Source organism: Cygnus olor, chromosome 18, assembly GCF_009769625.2.
Source record: "Cygnus olor isolate bCygOlo1 chromosome 18, bCygOlo1.pri.v2, whole genome shotgun sequence".
NCBI lineage: Eukaryota > Metazoa > Chordata > Aves > Anseriformes > Anatidae > Cygnus > Cygnus olor.
Window position 1 is genome coordinate 12,254,790 of NC_049186.1, and position 16,302 is coordinate 12,271,091.

The following is a 16,302-nucleotide window of genomic DNA, read 5'->3' on the forward strand; positions in this document are numbered from 1 at the left end:
GGACCCGGCGAGCCCGCGGGGCCCCCCCGGCGGCAGCCCGGGGAAGCGCCGCTCCCGAGAGCCCCGGCCCCGGCCGCGCTGCTCGCGGGGACGGGCGGCAGCCGGGCACCCCCGGGCGGCAACCGGGCACCCCCGGACCGCAACCGAGCACCCCCGGACCGCAGCCGAGCACCCCCGGAGCACGGGCGGGCGCCCACGGACACGCAGCCGCGGCCCGGGCGCCCCCCGCACGCCCGCAGGTGCCCGCTGCAGCCCCTCCGTGCTGCCCCGCGGCGCGCCCCCGCACGCTCCCACTCCCGCTCCCGCTCCCGCTCCCACTCCCACTCGCACCCTCACACTCGCTCACGCCCACCCCCGCGGGACGCCCCCCCCCGGCCCCCGCCCACCCGCCGCGCGGCCGGGATTCCACGCGCCGTGACGTCAGGGCGCGCGGCCCCGCCCGGGCGCTATAAGAGCGGCCGCGTGCCGCAGTGGGCCCGGCGGAGAGCGGCGGAGCCGGCCCCGCACCAGCCCCGCACCCGGCCCCGCCATGGCCGCGGCGCTGCCCGCCGGGCTCCCGCTGCTGCTGCTGCTGCTGCTGCTGGCGCCGCGCGGCCGCGCGCAGAGCTTCGGGCAGACCCGCTTCGTCTGCACCTCGGTGCCGCTGGACGGGGACGTGTGCGCCGCCACCGCGCAGGGCGCCGGCTCGGCCGAGGAGCTGAAGAGCACGGTGCTGCAGCTGCGGGAGACGGTGCTGCAGCAGAAGGAGACCATCATGAACCAGAAGGAGACGATCCGCGAGCTGACGGCCAAGCTGGGCAGGTGCGAGAGCCAGAGCGTGCTGGACGCGCTGCCCGGCGAGCCCAAGGGCGGCGGGGCCGGCAGGAGGCAGCCCGGCTTCGCCAAGAACACCATGGGGGACCTGTCCCGGGCGCCGGCCGCGGAGACCCTGAGCCAGCTGGGGCAGACCCTGCAGTCCCTCAAGACCCGCCTGGAGAACCTGGAGGTACGCGGCCCGGCCCGGCCCGGCCCATCCCGCCGGCGGCCCCCGGGGCGCGGAGCCGGGCGGTAAGTGCGGCGGTAACGGCCCCGCTCCCCTGTTCGCTCCTTGCAGCAGTTCAGCAGGATGAACTCCTCCGGCCAGACCACCAACCTGAAGGACATACTGCAGAACAAAATCGACGACCTGGAGAAGCAGGTCCTGTCCCGGGTGAACAGCCTGGAGGAAGGCAAGTTCAACCCCAAGAACGAGTCCGAGGAGCGGGGCAAGATCGAGAGCACCCTCACGTCGCTGCACCAACGCATCAGCGACCTGGAGAAAGGTACCGGCCGCTCCTCCGCCCCGAGCCCCCGGCCGCTGCCCGCGGGACGCCCCCGGTGCCCGCCCGGTGCCCACCCGGTGCCCGGCAGCAGGAGCCGGGGGTGCTGCGGGCGCTGCCGTGCCGGGGATTAGGGCCCGAGCGGAGCCGCGCCGGAGGGATTTGCTCCTCGCTGCCGTCTCAAGGCCCGTTGCATAACGGGGTGGGGAGGGGGGCAGAACCCCCCCCCCCTTCGGCGGGTGGCGGGGGGTCCCAGCGCGCCTCCGCCCCGCAGGCCAGAAGGACAACCGGCCGCCGGACAGGTTCCAGCTCACCTTCCCGCTGCGCACCAACTACATGTACGCCAAGGTGAAGAAGAGCCTGCCCGAGATGTACGCCTTCAGCGTCTGCATGTGGATCAAGTCCAGCGCCTCCCCCGGCATGGGCACCCCCTTCTCCTACGCCGTGCCCGGGCAGGCCAACGAGCTGGTGCTCATCGAGTGGGGCAACAACCCCATGGAGATCCTCATCAATGACAAGGTACGGCACCGGGGGGGGGGTATGGCAGGGGGGGGCTGGCTGGGGGGGGGGGCGGGGGGGGGGGGCAGGCATTGCGGGGAGGGGGGACCGCCACCACCCTGACCCCCCACCCCTAGGTGGCCAAGCTGCCCTTTGTCATCAACGACGGCAAGTGGCACCACATCTGCGTCACCTGGACCACGCGGGACGGCGTGTGGGAGGCCTACCAGGACGGCACGCAGACGGGCAGCGGCGAGAACCTGGCACCCTACCACCCCATCAAGCCCCAGGGCGTCCTGGTGCTGGGCCAGGAGCAGGTAAGGGCCGGCAGAGGGGCGGGCGCAGGGCTCTGAGCCCTGCCGGGTGCCCCCCCCCCCACCTCAGCCCTGACAGCCGCCACCCCCGCAGGACACGCTGGGCGGCGGGTTCGACGCCACGCAGGCCTTCGTGGGGGAGCTGGCCCACTTCAACGTGTGGGACCGTAAGCTGAGCCCCGGCGAGGTGTACGGCCTGGCCACCTGCAGCAGCAAGGCTCTCTCGGGAAACGTCATCGCCTGGGCCGAGGCCAACATCGACATCTACGGCGGGGCCACCAAGTGGACTTTCGAGGCCTGTCGCCAGCTCAACTAGGGCCACGGACAAGCGAGAGAAGCCTCCTCATTGGGTTCTTTTATTTTTGTTTTCCTCCTTTTTTTTTCCTTTTTTTTTTTTTTTTTTTTGCGCAAAAACAACTGAGAACGAAGCCACGGGGCTGCCCGCCCCCGGAGCCCCACGACCGTCTGGTTTCTGTCTTGCCAACGTCCTTCAACGCCTGCGTGCCTTGGCCTGGCGCGGCTGCGCCCCGTCCTGCTCCCCTCTCCCCCCCCGGGTCCATCTCCCCGCTTCGCCCGGCCCCGCTCCAGCCCTGGGCATTGTCGCCTTAAAGGCTGCGGCGGAGCGGGGCGCCTCTCCCTGCAGCCCCCCGGGGGGGGGGGGGGGGCAGCGCTCCGGAGCCGGTGGAGGACTGCAGCCCCCCCAGCCCGCTCGTGCTCCCCCCCCCCGGGGCCCCTCGCCACCCCTGGAGCTGGGGCTCGGCAGCACCCGGGGCTCTGAGGTGGCGAGGACCCCCCCACCCATTCTCCTTCCTGCCCCGGGAGGGGTAGAACCTGTGCCCCCCCCCCGGCTGGCACCGCTTCCCCAGCACCACAGCCATAGCCCTGGGCTGCGGGGCAGGAGCGGGGTCCCCCCGGCCCCCTCGCTCCCCGACCTGCCTCACTCAGGTACGTCCTCCCGGCCGCTGCCTGCAGCCCCCAAGGCCTCCTCCGCGCCATAGCTGGTGGAAAAAAAATAGCCTTTACCGTCCCCGGGAAGTTTAGCTACCACTGAGAAGTCTGAAGCCTTTCTGCTTTTGATAATACAATATATTGTTTCTCTTACTGTAAAAGGAAGTTTATTACCAATAATAAAAAAAAAAAAAGGTATTTTTATGAAGAAAAAAGAATATAGAATTAAGCAGTGCTCCCTGAGAAAAAGTACTTTGAGATTCTGCAGGAAAAAAAAAAAGAGATAAAGAAGCGTATTTTGAAATAAATGCATTTTGTATGGTTTCCTTTTCTAAACTCCTGGTTTGTACTACAGATCGCAGAAATCACCCCGCAGCCCCCCCCCACTGAGCCCCCCCGGGGCAGTGGAGGCTGAGGCCGAGAATTCACACAGGGCTCCAGAGCCGCCCCGACCACCTCCAGCGACGGCAAATCGGCGACGCGCGACGTGGACGGGCCCCGCGGGGCCGAGGCTGATGCTGGTGAGGAGCACAGGGCTGGCGCGGGACGAGCGGCACGCGCAGCGACACGCACACCAGATCGAGTTCCCCTTGGTACAAACTGTGGCTCAGGGCAGCGTCTTTTAACTGTGCTCTTTTTAAAAACCATCTCGAGTTAATTTGAGTTCCTCTTAAGAACCTGTTCCCGTCAGCAAAGCGACAAGCACAACCTGCTGAGAAGAACAAGACCGCCGAAAAGGTTGAAGCTCCGGTCCCGCTTGCGTCTGATTTGCCAAAAAAGGGTGTGATACCAACGCAGTGTACATAGTGTATAGTAGGGGAGAGAGTAAGTGTATCTCAATTTGTCATTATTTTGCTAACCAAAGCTGTAAAATTTCCTATTACTTGCTATTGTCTCCTTTGGATTTTGAATGGGTTACGATATACTACGCATCCAGTCCGCATCAGCAGTTCTGAAAATGCACTGTTTCTACTGATACTCATGCTTTTTCCATTTTATTGCCGAGATTACATGAATTGTTGACTTTATTTTTACACAATAAAGAGTGAAGAAAGACAGCGGGCTCTCTGAAGTGCTCTGTCAGCTGCCCGGGCAGCCCACGCTCGGCACCCCCGGGCAGGTCCCGTCTTCCTGCAGGGAAGACCCTGCTGGTGTACGCAGGGATTTCTGCCCGCTCCGGAGCCGTGCCGTGCCTGGGGGGCTGGCTGCAGCGCCTGCACCACCAGAGCTCATCCTTCCCTGCTGTGTGCAGCACCATCGTGCACAGCAGCGTTTTTTTTCTTTTTTCCTGATTGCTGGAAGACTCGGGCTGGAAGCCGAAGTCCCTCTGGCTCTCCCTGAAGGCGACAGCCGTGTCCTGCAGCCCCCACTGCCAGCGACCCTGGCCCTGGGGGGGGGGACCCTACAAGGCACTTAGGGCATGGGGTGATGCCAGGGCACAGCCCGGCAGCGGCTGCCCCCGTGCCACTGAGGCTGGGACGTGGCCGCGCGGGGCAGCCGGCATTATTTCCTGCGATTGCTACAAATTCCCACTTGTTGCACACCTGCTGCACAACAGGCTTGCCAGATGAGTTGCTTTTAGCATCGAAGATACCAGTAGGAAAGCCGCTGTGCGCTCCTAATAACCAGGCAGAAACAATTCCCCCCGCCTGTAATCCCCCCGCAGCCCCTTGCAGATGGAAGGGGAGATGGATGGTGCTGCAGCCTCGGGCACCGGCAGCCCCCGGGGACACCGACGCTCCCTTCCTTGCCCCATAAGAGCAAGGACGAGGTGGCACAGCCCCAGGGGATGCAGCTGGCTCTAGAATGGAGCTCTAACGGCAGGAACAGACCCGTCAGCGAGGGGGAAGCGTCCCAGCATCACATCCCGACATGCTGACAGTCACCACGGGGAAGGCAGCGAGCCGGGACCCAGGCACAGACACGGGGCACGAGGGGCCAGGGGGACGCCGCGGTCCCGGCTCCCTGGGGCTGGCGAGGGCACGGCCGTGGTGAGACTCCCGCAGCCTTTAGGGCTGCATCTGCCCAAGCAATGCCTGCAGGCAGCTGCAGCCTCTGCCGCTGACTCCCCTCACCGTGCGCCTGGGTCCTCCGTGTCCCCCGCTGCCAAGGCCACCCCGTGGCCCCCCTCCTCCCCCAGCGGGTGCCACCCCACCATAAAGCCTGCGTTCCCTCGGCACGCTGGCTCCTGCGGCTGCTCCGGGTCCTTTTAAGGATGCCTCGGTGTTTCAATACAGCCAGCAACGTAAAGGGTGAGGGAGCGGGAGGCTGCCTCGAACCACGCTGCGGGTCTGATGGCATTTCTGGAGGCCCAGCGTGTTTCCTGTGCCTCCAGCCAGGGGCAGAAGCAGATGCGGAATTACAGGCGCTCGGTACCCTTGGCAGGAGACCGTCAGCCTCAGGAATCCTCCTGGGGCAAAAGGTAAAATGATCCATCAAAACTGTTTTAGGGCAATTTACTGAGCCCCACAGGGGAGAGGCTGAGAGCGTAACATGCCACTCACCAGTCGCTCTTGCAGGTGATTAAAAAGAAGGCACAGATGGGCTGCCAAGGGAGCCTCAGCCAAGGCTCGTAGGTGGACAGGAGGGGGATCAGCGCAGGCACAGGAATTAAATCAGAGGAGTGATGCCAGAGGACACAGAAGGGGTGCTGAGAACGGTGCAACCGAGGGTTTTCCCCCTCCCCAGTTCCTCAGATCCCACCGGGGGTAGAAGCGATTCGGACCAGCAGCCCGACAGCCTTACAGACGCGCGGTGCAGCCACAAGTCCCCCCCCACACCCTCGGCCCCCAGCAGCCGCTCCCCGACCCCCGGGCCCTGGAGCTCTGTGGATGCAGACACCGAACCTCTGCCCCCCTCCCCTGGGAACCAGCTGCTCCAAGGACAGGCTGCTCGGTTTCGTGTCAGTGGGAGCAGCCTACATCTCCGCGAGGCGAATGCTATTTTTACTCGGCAAACAGGCGGCAGCTCCGGCATTGTTCTCCATCGCTGCCAGCCCCCCCGGCCCTGCCCCAGCTCCGAGCGGGGACGTGCGGGGGGGGGGCGGGTGACAGTCACCCCCCAGTCACCCCCCAGCTGCCCCCGGCCATTCCAGCAGCCGGGATGAAACGCCAGCGCCCGCCCGCTCCCGCAGGAGAGGGGAGCGATGCTGTCAGCTGGAGCGCGTGCTGCACCGCAATTCAAACTGCAATAAAAAACCGACACTAACAGGCTTTTTTTTTTATTTTTCCTGTGCCTGAAGCGGGGCCGCCTTGCTCGCAGGGAGGGTGGCAGCGGCAGACGGTGAGGCTGCGTGTGCGAGAGCGGCTGGTGCAGGGGCGATGGTCGCGGGGGCTCAGCCGAGCCGAAGGACTGAGCGCCGGCGGAGCAGACGCTTCCACATCGGGGGGGTGACAACCCCTGCTCATCGCCTCGGTGCCCCACAAAAAGCTGTGGGCATTGTCCCCCCTCCATGGGGACACAGTGGCCGGGGCCACCCCTGCCCAGCCCCCCCGGCACAGCCCAGCAGCTCCGGGTGCATCCTGCACATCCCGGTGCTCCCCAGCACCGCTGCAGCAACGCCAGCAGCGGACAGGGAGGATCCTGCGAGATGAGACGAGCAGCACAGGCCCATCGATAGGATGGATGCACCGATCCTGACGCCTCACCCTGCAACTGGAAGCTGCTGCTTCGGGGCACGGAGCTGTTTAATGGCACCAGGAGCCAGCCCTGCCTCCGGGATGCTGGTGACAGCCAGCCCAGCATCCACGGGGAGAGCGTGGACAAGGGAGAGCGTTTCCCGCACCAGCGCTGAGTGCATTAAATCCAGGAGGCTTTTAGAGCAGCGGAGCAGATGGAGATCTTGGGCTGCGTGAGGACAGGCCCCACGACGTGGGGAGGTGGCTCAGAAATATGACGGGGGCGAGGGAGAGTTCTTAAGGGCAGGATACAGCTGGGATTTACAGCTCTGATCCGACTTCTCGCTGGCAGCTCACATGGGAGAGAAACCACTCTCATGCACGGGCACCTCGCGCCCCTCTGCCCGGCCTTTTCTCCCCACACCGTGGGCACAGGTCAGCTTTAGAGAGGTGAGAGGAGGTGATGGGCTACGTGCAGAGTTATATCACACGTGTTTCACAGCAAAACTGAAAACCTGGGAGGCGGCACGGCCCAAGGCAGCCCCTTCCGCATCCGTGCCCTGCGCGGGAGGGCCGGGGGCGCGCAGTGCCCCTCCTGGGGTCCCCGCACGAGGAGCTTCCCCCACACCCCTCGGTGCCGCCTGAGGCTTCTGCTGAGATCCCGGCCCCTCTGGAAGCCATCAGGGATGGATGGGAAGGGTGGAAGAAGAAGAAGAACCCCCGGCCGAGGGCGTGGGGCAGCCACCTGCAGCAGAGCTCTGCGGCACCGGCTCCGGAGGCACCCCGGAGCGTCACCGTTATGCGGTGCCGACGGCGCGCACTTAATAACATGCCGTTAGATTAATTAGTGCCGAGTGTGTCAGACCGTACGCCTGCTCCGTGCCGGTGTGCCGAGACACGCGGCTCCGCGAGGCCCGCATTAAACATGCCCGAGCCCCAGCGCAGGGAGCACAGCCCTGGAGCTGCGGGGGGGGGCTCAGCCCCGGGCAGGGCTGCGCGGGGATCACCCCCCCCCAACAAAGAAAGGCCGGCACCGGGCGCGCTGCCTTCATTATGGCAGAAATGGGTGAGGGGAAGGGACAGGAGATGTGCAGCCCCCAAGCCCCAGCCGCACGCCGGGGGCATCGCCTCCCCCCAGCTCCTGCACTCGGCGGGACCAGCTCCAGCCTCGGTGGCACGGCCGGGAAACAGCTCCCGGGGGGACAACAACGGCCCCATCCCCATCAGCTTGCTGGCGGCCCAAGCCCCGTGCACAGCCCCCCCAAAGAGAGCCAGGCTCGCCCCCCAGCCATCAGCCTGTCCCTGCGCAGCTGAGGCGAGGCGTTTGCCCTGCCCTGGGCAAGCAGAGCTCCTCGGCCCTACGCCACGGGCCCGCAGCAAGGAGAGGGACGAGCTGTGAGCAGCCCCCACAGCCAGGGGCAGGACCCGTCCTTCCCAGCAGCAGCTCCCCGCCAGCCCCATCCCACCCCAATGTTCGCTTTCAGGCGACTCTGGAAGAATTCTGCCAGTTCTGGATCCTTCCTTCCCAAGTCACTGCCTCCCCTGCTGCTGGCTGCGGAAGGAGAGCTCTGCCCTCCCGGGGGTCCCTAACCCCCCCCCCCCCGTTGCACATCCCTGACACGTGCCACGATCCTGCTGGTGCCACGCCAGCAGGACTGGGACCCCCCCCCCCCCGCTACAGCAGGCGTGTGCCCCTGCCGTGCACAGCACTTGGCATCTCTGCTGAACCTTTCGGAGCAAACCTTGCTTTCTGCACCCCACAGCTCTCTCGGAAGTGAACCTTCACCAAGAAGTGAACCCAGCCTCCCACCCCCAGCAGGGGCGCAGAGCTGCTGGCAAAGCGGGGCTGGCCCTGCCGTCTCCCCTTCTCAGAACATTTCTGCATCCTTTTCCTGGGCTTCTCCTCCTGTGACATTACCAGCCACTGCTGAACGCCACCTTGGCGGAGCTGAGCCAATTTCTTCCACCCTTCCCATCCATCCCTGATGGCTTCCAGAGGGGCCGGGATCTCAGCAGAAGCCTCAGGCGGCACCGAGGGGTGTGGGGGAAGCTCCTCGTGCGGGGACCCCAGGAGGGGCGGCCCCAGCTCAGGCGCGCGGCGGGGGGAGAGCAGCCAGGCTCCCGCAGGAGGGTCCCCAGTGAAGCCACGAACAGCGGAAGGAAGAACGTGTTCCATAGCTGATTAAAAATAGATGCAGCATCACACTAATTATGCTGTGTAATTAGCATTTGGTTTCTGCTTATCAGAAATCCACAGGGAGCGGAGCTGGACCCCAAGCGTCCTGTGGGCACCAGGCAGGGTCGGGATGCAGCAGGGCCGGGGCTGTGCCCTGCGCTCAGCCCAACCCCTGGCCCCCCCGCATCGCCCCCCTGGGGACCCCAGCCCCAGCAGCACGGGTCCCTGCGCCCCCTCTCCTGACTGCACCCATCTGCACCCAGGCTGCCAGCAACAGATGACAGGATTCACAGCGGTACTGGAAATCAGGTCAGCGATCGCCTGCAGCAGATTTTAACATTTATCATCCTGGCTGCTCTGCTGCAAGGCTCTTACGCAAGCCAGTGCGGCCACAGGGCCGCCCCCAGCCAGGTGCGCCCCCGAGACCCCGTTGTCCTTACCTCCTCTACCCCCCCTCCCCGAGAGGCAAGAGCAGAAGCGCAGGGCTCCGGCAGCCGCTGCTCAGGAAAGCCGGGAATTAGCAGCCCCCAGGGAGCAGAGCCGAGCGCAGGCAGCCCTTGGCCACCCCCCGGGACGTGACCCGGAGCTGGCCGAGCCGGGCACCGTCCCGTGCCCGAGCTGCGCCGATGCGAGGTTTGGAGGGGGCCGTGCCTGGCAGTTGGCAGCACTCCTGCTCCTCTCTTCTGCTGCCCCACATCACCCATATGTCGGCGCCGTCAGCGGTCGTGAGCTCTGCCAAGGCGTGCAGGGCCGAGAGGAGCCCCCGGTGCCAGCCCCCCCCCCCCCCAGCAGGGCCGCGTGCCCCCGCCAGCCCCGCACGTCCCCAGGGCAGCCCCGATGCTGCTGGAACTCACGACTGCTCCGGGGCACGGCTGTGGCAGGTGCCCTGCGGGGGAGCAGAGGTCCCCCAGCCCCCGGGGCTGTGCTGGCTCGCAGCCACATCCATGCCCCGTCCACCCGGCAGAGCTGTCACACACCCAAAAACCAGGGCCCTTCCCACAGGCTGGAAAGGGCATCAGCATCCTGCACGTGCCGTGGCTGCAGCTGTGGCCTCTTCTACCCCGCTGCTCCTGGGATTTGGGAGCAGCTTCAGCATCCTCAGCCGCTTCCCCCGCTCCAGGCGCTGCAGCGACAGGGCCCAAACGCCGCTCGGGAGATCCCAGAGAAGGATGCAAGAGAGCAGCCAGCCACACGGCGGGGTGTGGGGGGGCTATTTCCAGCAAAATAAAACCGTATCTGCCTGCAGCCAGAAGGCAGGAGGCGGCTCCGGCCGGCCGCGGGCACAGCTCCGCAGCTCAGCCTGAGGGGGGGCTTCAGCACCTGGCGCCCCCCGGCTGCGGGGGCGAGCCCTGCCCCACCACGGCACGGCGGGTTAATGGGATGCCAGCTCACCGCAAACAGAGGGAAAGCAGGTGACATTTACCCAGCAAACTAACTGATATCCAAGTAATTTGTGGGAGAAACCTCGTTACACACCAGCTGGATTCCCCAAACCCTCCCAACCCCGCTCATTACAAACAAGGTTTGCGTGTTAATCAGAGAGCTTTAATCGCATTGCTACCCACTGTAATTTTGAGCAACTTACAAAGCTACCAGATTTATCACAGGCTTTCAGATCCTAAGCACTCTCTAAAGAATTTGTTTGATATTTTATTAGCTGGCATTAATGCTCTTCACGAAGATGACGGACATTTCTCTTTCAAGCAGCGACACGGGAGCAGAGCTGGCTCACGGCGCGACCTCTCCTCCCTTTCATCTCCTTCCCGAGCCTGTGGCGGGGCAGGCGTGCAAGCCCTCCCTCCAGACGTGCCACTGCCCCAGTTAATCACACCCCTGGATCCAGCACGCAGAAGGAGCTGGTTCCACGCAAGAGAAACTGCTCCAGTCAAAACATCAGCCGGGAGATGCTCGCCCCCCCGGCAGAGCTGCCCACGCCAGGCGGGGTGAGAGGCAAAGTCCCTGCGCTCACCGGGGGCCTCCCATGCACGAGGCTCTCAGGAGTGCTCAATGAAAACAACATAAAAAAAATAAAAATCAGTGCACTGGCTCATACGCAGCAGTGGAGGGCGAACAGCTGGGGGTTCGCAGGCAGAGGTACAACAAGCCAAGCAGCGAGTCCAAGAAAAGCAAGAAAAAGCATGTTCCTAAGGAAACATTCCGCATCGCGCCCTTGTGTTGGGAACTAAACCAAGAATTATTTACAGGCTGATCGTACGGCCTAAAGCGAGCTGCTCAGGCCTCCAGAAGGGGACAGGCGTGCTCAGAGCACAAAGGGGAGCCGGCACCTGGGGGGCCATGCACAGGCGCCGTGCTCCTTCTGCTTGCCCACCCCCTGCTCCCTGCCCCTGATGGCAGTGGGGTCCTGGCCCCGGCCCCCCTCCACTGCCGCCCCCAGGGGGGCTCTGTTCGGACGCCAGCCCCTGCCTCGAGAAAGGAAAGACGGACGCGTGCCGCCGAGCCCTGCACAAGCTGCTCCATCACCCTCATGATGCAGCTCATAATTACCTTGTTCGCTATCAGTTCGGATGTCAAGGGAAATTCCACTCATTTGCTTTTAGTTAATATGGCCTTGACATAAAGCCAGGGGTGATGTTACCAGTTTACAGCTGGGCCCTGGTTTTGGGGAGCACGAGGGCAATCGCCCCTCCTAGATCTACCTGACCAGCACAGGTTGGAGGGGAAGAGGAACGAGAACTGAGAGGGGGAGAGGAAATCCTTAAAATCCACTTTCCCTGTCCTCGGTGCTCACTCCTCTGGAGTACAGGCCTTGAGTCACCAGAACTCAGTCCCCGCAGCACAGGCAGCATCCAGCCTACCACCAGCTCCAGACACGGAGGTGGGAATTCATCTCACCCAGCCTCAGACGTCTGCGGCTGAGTTACTCATCTCAGCTCCCTCGATAATCAGAGGAGAAACACAGACCTGCATCCTGAAGCACCCCCTCTCCCTTACCAAGGGATCCCAGGTAAGCTGCGTATGAGGAGAGACCTTCCTTCCCGCTCTGTAGATGCCCACAAAAAACGCAAAGGAAACAAATCCAAAGACCCTGTAGCAGAGCAAGTCATCCAGCATCTGCCTGGCACAAGTCTTCCATCTCCCCTCATGTCCCCAGGGGACAAAGCAAGCTGTAAAACAAGTGCCCGTAAGAGCTCTTGGGAGGCTGGTGAGAGGCTCCTACCTGGAAGGAGCCAACGCCGGGTTCTTCTGAACCAACACCAGGTTCAGAAGGGGAAGGGGTTTGCTTTAGTTAGCTCAGCTCAACTTGGCACAGGAAAGCTCTAAAGCAGCCTTTGAGCTGCCTCTAACCGTGCGCAGGGCTGAGCCCGACCCGCAGAAGCCAAGCCTGCAGGGAGGAGGCTCCGCGTGGCGTGGCCCAGCTTTAATTAAGCCTGCTCAGGCTGTGCCTGGTGGCAAGCGTAAGGACGCCAGCCAGAAAGGGCTCTCCAACACGAGCCTCAGCAGGGCGAGCAGCTCCCTCCAGCCTCCCCCTGCTTAGTGAAGCCCAGGAACGGCCCCGGCTTCAATCTCTAGCCGAAGCAGCCAGCGCAGCAGCTGGGGACCGCGGGGGACACGGAGCCCGCTCCCCACGTCACGGCTTGGGAAGCCACCTGGCCACGTGCCCAGCACGGGAGGGGAACGGGCCAGGCAGAGCCAAGCGTTCCCGGGAACAGGCGGCTCCGTGAGGCTTTCCTGCTCACACCTCCGCTCCCTGCAGCGCGTCCTCCTGCAGGGGGACTGGGCTCGCTCCACACCCGCAGCACGGCTCCAGCAGGAATCACTGTTCCAGCAGGAATCGCAGCTCCAGCAGGAATGGCTGCACGGAGCTGTCTGGGTGCCACATCCCTCCCGGAGCACAGCAGGGGGTCAGAGAAGCGAGCCCCCACGGCACGGCCCGGCAGCGCAGGGCACTGAGTGGCCACGCTGGGCTGCAGGATGCCGCTGCTCCGGGGCTGCTCCAGCAGTGGTAAAGCAGCAGAGGGGCAGATCAATTTAATCACCGGTGGTAAACCTTAATCCGTGCTCCAGGCGTGCAGCAGAGAGGCAAAGACTGTCCTATTGGTACAACGTAGTGAGAAGCTAAAGAACCCTCCCAGCAGCCTTCCCCTTGTGCAGAACCCTCACCATAACCTCTAGAGAGGCCTCCACCTTCCTCCCCCTTCCATTTCCCTCCATTCTGATTCCTCCCTTTGCTCCCACACCCCAGGTTTTTGCCACGGACGCAGTTATCAGCCCTGCTGACCAGTTGTGCCCCAGCCCGCAGTCCCTGCTCGCCGCCCATGAGGGATGGCGGCACAGCCACGTCCCTGCCCGCAGAGCCAGCGCTGGGGTTTGCAGCACGCAGCCAGCCCAGCTGCTGCTATTTAGCAGCTCCAGCCCTACGCCCTGTTCACCGACAGCACCGAGAAAACACGAAGCAATGGGACCCACTTGGAGACTCATGAACAGTTACATACAAACGTTAAAGGGAAAAGTACCTTTGGAGATAACAAAAGGCCAGGCTTTGTAACAAGTCACTAAGAGATCATTGAGAACTCAAGAACAAGTACTTAGTATCCAGAAAAAAAGCTAATTTTCAGCAAACAGAGAGTTAAAGAAGAAGAGAGATGTATGAGTTTACACAGCAAGGACACTCAAGCTCTGGTCTCTGAGTTTCCATTAAGAGGAGGTTTCATGCATTACAAAGCGATTTTCCCTTCCCTGGTTTATAAGCCAATTAGATAAAGACCAAGTTAATCCCTTATTGTGTTCCGAGAGCCTCAAGTAGACACCAAACACAGGGATTAGTCAATTTGTTTAACCGACTCCCCACGTTCCAGCGGCTAAGAGAGCATCGCGCAGCGCGGGTGACTCCCAAAACCCAGCAGAGCCCTCAGCCGCGGCCCTCCCGGCTCCGCCACGTCCGCAAGGCCTCCTCCCCACCACGGCAGCCCCCAAGGCCATGAAGATGACTCCGACCCAAAGCAGTCGGATTTCAGGGAAGTTACCTGCACTCAGGACACGACGAGCGCGGAGCCGTCCGTCCACGCGGAGGGAGCCCCCTGCGGCTGCGACACCTCGGGGCGCCCTGCGGCTCCTTCCCGCTCAGCACCGCGTTCAGCGCCGTGTTCTGCTCCCGGGCAGACCCCTCCGTGCTGGCTGTGGCACAGCTGATCCGAGGGCACCAGGCCCACCCCAGCGAGCCTGCAGGCAGAGCGGCGCGACCCCGACCTGGGGATGAGCCCAGGGTGGTCCCAGCTGCTGTGGTACCCAGCACGGGCAGGCTGCTCCCTGCACCAGGCCACGGCAATTGGCAGCAAGAGAGCGATTTCTTTGGTGGCCGGCCCCTGCGATCTAAGGCACAGCCGTTCCCTGGCTCTTGGCACATCAGGTGTGCCTAAATCCCTGCCAGGTTTTGCCGCTGGGGTTTGTAGAAGTTGCTGCCTCGCACGTGGCTGGAAGGAGAAATGGATAAACCGCTTGCTGCTGGCAGAGGCCTGGGGGCTTGTGTGAAGAGCTGGGAAAGGCCCTGACAGTTCCTCCCCCAGAGAACTCCCTAATTAACACCTCCACCCCTCCCAGTTGCAGGGGGGTTGCAGGGCTGCCTCCAAGTAATGATTTTGGCTGGCAGCGTGTGGACACAGTCGGGGGGGGGGGGGGGGGGTGGGGGGGGTGCAGTGGGGGGCTCCAACCCCACCAGGCCCCTGCCTGCAGCCAGCTGTGTGCAGCAAGTGCTTTCTCATTAAGCCAGATTGGCTTTGCTGCTGCTAATTACACTGCTCGTGCTCCTCCCTCACAAGAGGATCCAGTAAGGCCCATTGGCAAGCCATGGCCAGGCCCCAGCTCCTCCACATCCCACCTGTGAAAGGCGTTTTGGCCGGTCTAGCGGAGCTCTCTGACAGCTCTGGGCGTCCTCACGCGTTGTTCGGAGGCCAAGCGAGGCGGGGGCAGCAGGGCTGGCTGCTCCCAGGGCACTCGGTTGTTCCACTCGTTTCTTAAGCTGGCATCAGCGCTACCGCGGGGCCGCTTGCCGGGAAGCTCTGCCTCCACGCCGATCCCTCGAGATGGGCGGACGGCAGCACTGAAGTGGCATCGCATCTGTGGCGCTGGGAGCAACACGAGAGCAGTGCCCTCGTCCCGTCAGCTGGGAAGGATTGCCCCCCAGATGCTGCTCCTCTGCCCCCTGCCAAAGCTGGGGCCAGACACAGAGCCAAATGCATCCTCTCACCCCTCCCCGCTGGGCACAGGGATCCCTCTGATCCTACACACACCACAGGGATCAAAGGAGCACAGTTTCGCTGTGTCTTTTTCTTTCCTTCCTGGTCTCTGTCCACCCACGTAACAAACTCCCATGTGAAAAAGGCTTTGAGGCTTCCCAGGAGACAGTATGCTCCTTCTCAAGGTTTGAAAACTTCAGCTGCTTGTGTCTTTAAAATGCATGAATCAGCACGGGGTTTTTTTGTTTTGTTTTGTTTTTTTTGGGGGGGGGAGTAAGTGCAGGGACCAGAACCGTCAAAGACTGAGTGCTGCCAATCCCCCTTTTCAACGCTCCTGGGGACCGGTCCAACAGAGCTCCCCAAAGCAGGCCCTGGGGGTGCCCGGCCCATTACCTCCTCCCTTTTTCCCACCCGGGGTTACAGAGGTGACTCAGGTGTACTCTGATCTAGCAGATGCTGCACAGACGTGCCACACAGGCTGAATGTCCTTTGTCCCCAGAACAACACCAAGAGGGAGGTGGAGGTGAGACACGAGCAACAAAAGCTGCAAGATGAATTTATGCAAAAGCGAAGTGCTCAGCAGCGTTTAACACCAACCACAGAAGTCCTGACCCTGAGCAGCCCTGGGAAAATGGCCTTTTTTCTCTTTAGGCTGGAATCTTACACAGGCATGGTTTTTTACATCCACATACCACAGTTTGGGCTGTGTTCAAGTGCCTATTGTTCTTCAGAAATGGTCAAGAATAAAATGCTGAATACAACCAAGAATCCACACCTCTGGAGGAAAAGCTTTAGCCTGGCAAGTTGGACTAGGCCAGCTGTATTGATTCAGGGATAGAAACTGTTTGTTCTGTGCTCTGCTGTTTGTGAAGCTTTGCATTAAGGCTTAACTGGTGGGTGTTGGTCCAAGTGTGCTGGCCACAGAGAGCTTCCCTCCTGACCTGACACGAGTGCTCCTGGTCCACTCAGGCTGCAAAAATCCAGGCTGGGGATCTGACCACCTTGACTGATTTGTGTATTAGTAAGGACTTCTTTCCCCATTCTCTGCAATGAGAAACTCTCTGTTCCCCCGAGACGGTCTTTTCTTCGGGAAGCGCTGGTCTGCACCGTGAGCCCTGTCTCAGGCACTGTGGGGAGGCTCACAGTAACACCAAGCAAGTCTGCGTCTCATAATGCCCTTGTATCTGAATTGTGCTTCAGCAGCAATGCAGAGCAATTTCACAGCACAACCAGCAACACTAGAGCACCATGTGCCCA

At 62.6% G+C, this 16,302-nt stretch overlaps 1 protein-coding gene across 2 annotated transcripts; it reads left to right on the top strand.

Annotated features, from left to right (window-relative positions):
- The first annotated feature begins 482 nt into the window (after nt 1-482).
- Nucleotides 483-4,114, top strand: NPTX1 (neuronal pentraxin 1). 2 transcript variants are annotated; one of them, XM_040530644.1, is made up of 5 exons: nt 483-985; nt 1,094-1,301; nt 1,573-1,817; nt 1,934-2,113; nt 2,205-4,114. In XM_040530644.1, the coding sequence occupies exons 1-5, from the start codon at nt 530-532 to the stop codon at nt 2,424-2,426; spliced, it is 1,311 nt and encodes a 436-aa protein (XP_040386578.1). In that variant the 5' UTR covers nt 483-529; the 3' UTR covers nt 2,427-4,114. The 2 variants fall into 2 exon arrangements, with proteins under 2 accessions (XP_040386578.1, XP_040386579.1); XM_040530645.1 differs by having other exon boundaries at nt 1,097-1,301.
- The last annotated feature ends 12,188 nt before the right edge of the window (nt 4,115-16,302 follow it).

Excerpts from the sequence above, each read along its gene's own strand:
- NPTX1 (XM_040530644.1), top strand. The coding sequence starts at position 530 with ATGGCCGCGGCGCTGCCCGCCGGGCTCCCGCTGCTGCTGCTGCTGCTG. Across the intron at positions 1,818-1,933 it reads AGATCCTCATCAATGACAAG|GTGGCCAAGCTGCCCTTTGT; the intron begins GTACGGCACCGG and ends CCCCACCCCTAG. Across the intron at positions 2,114-2,204 it reads TGGTGCTGGGCCAGGAGCAG|GACACGCTGGGCGGCGGGTT; the intron begins GTAAGGGCCGGC and ends CCACCCCCGCAG.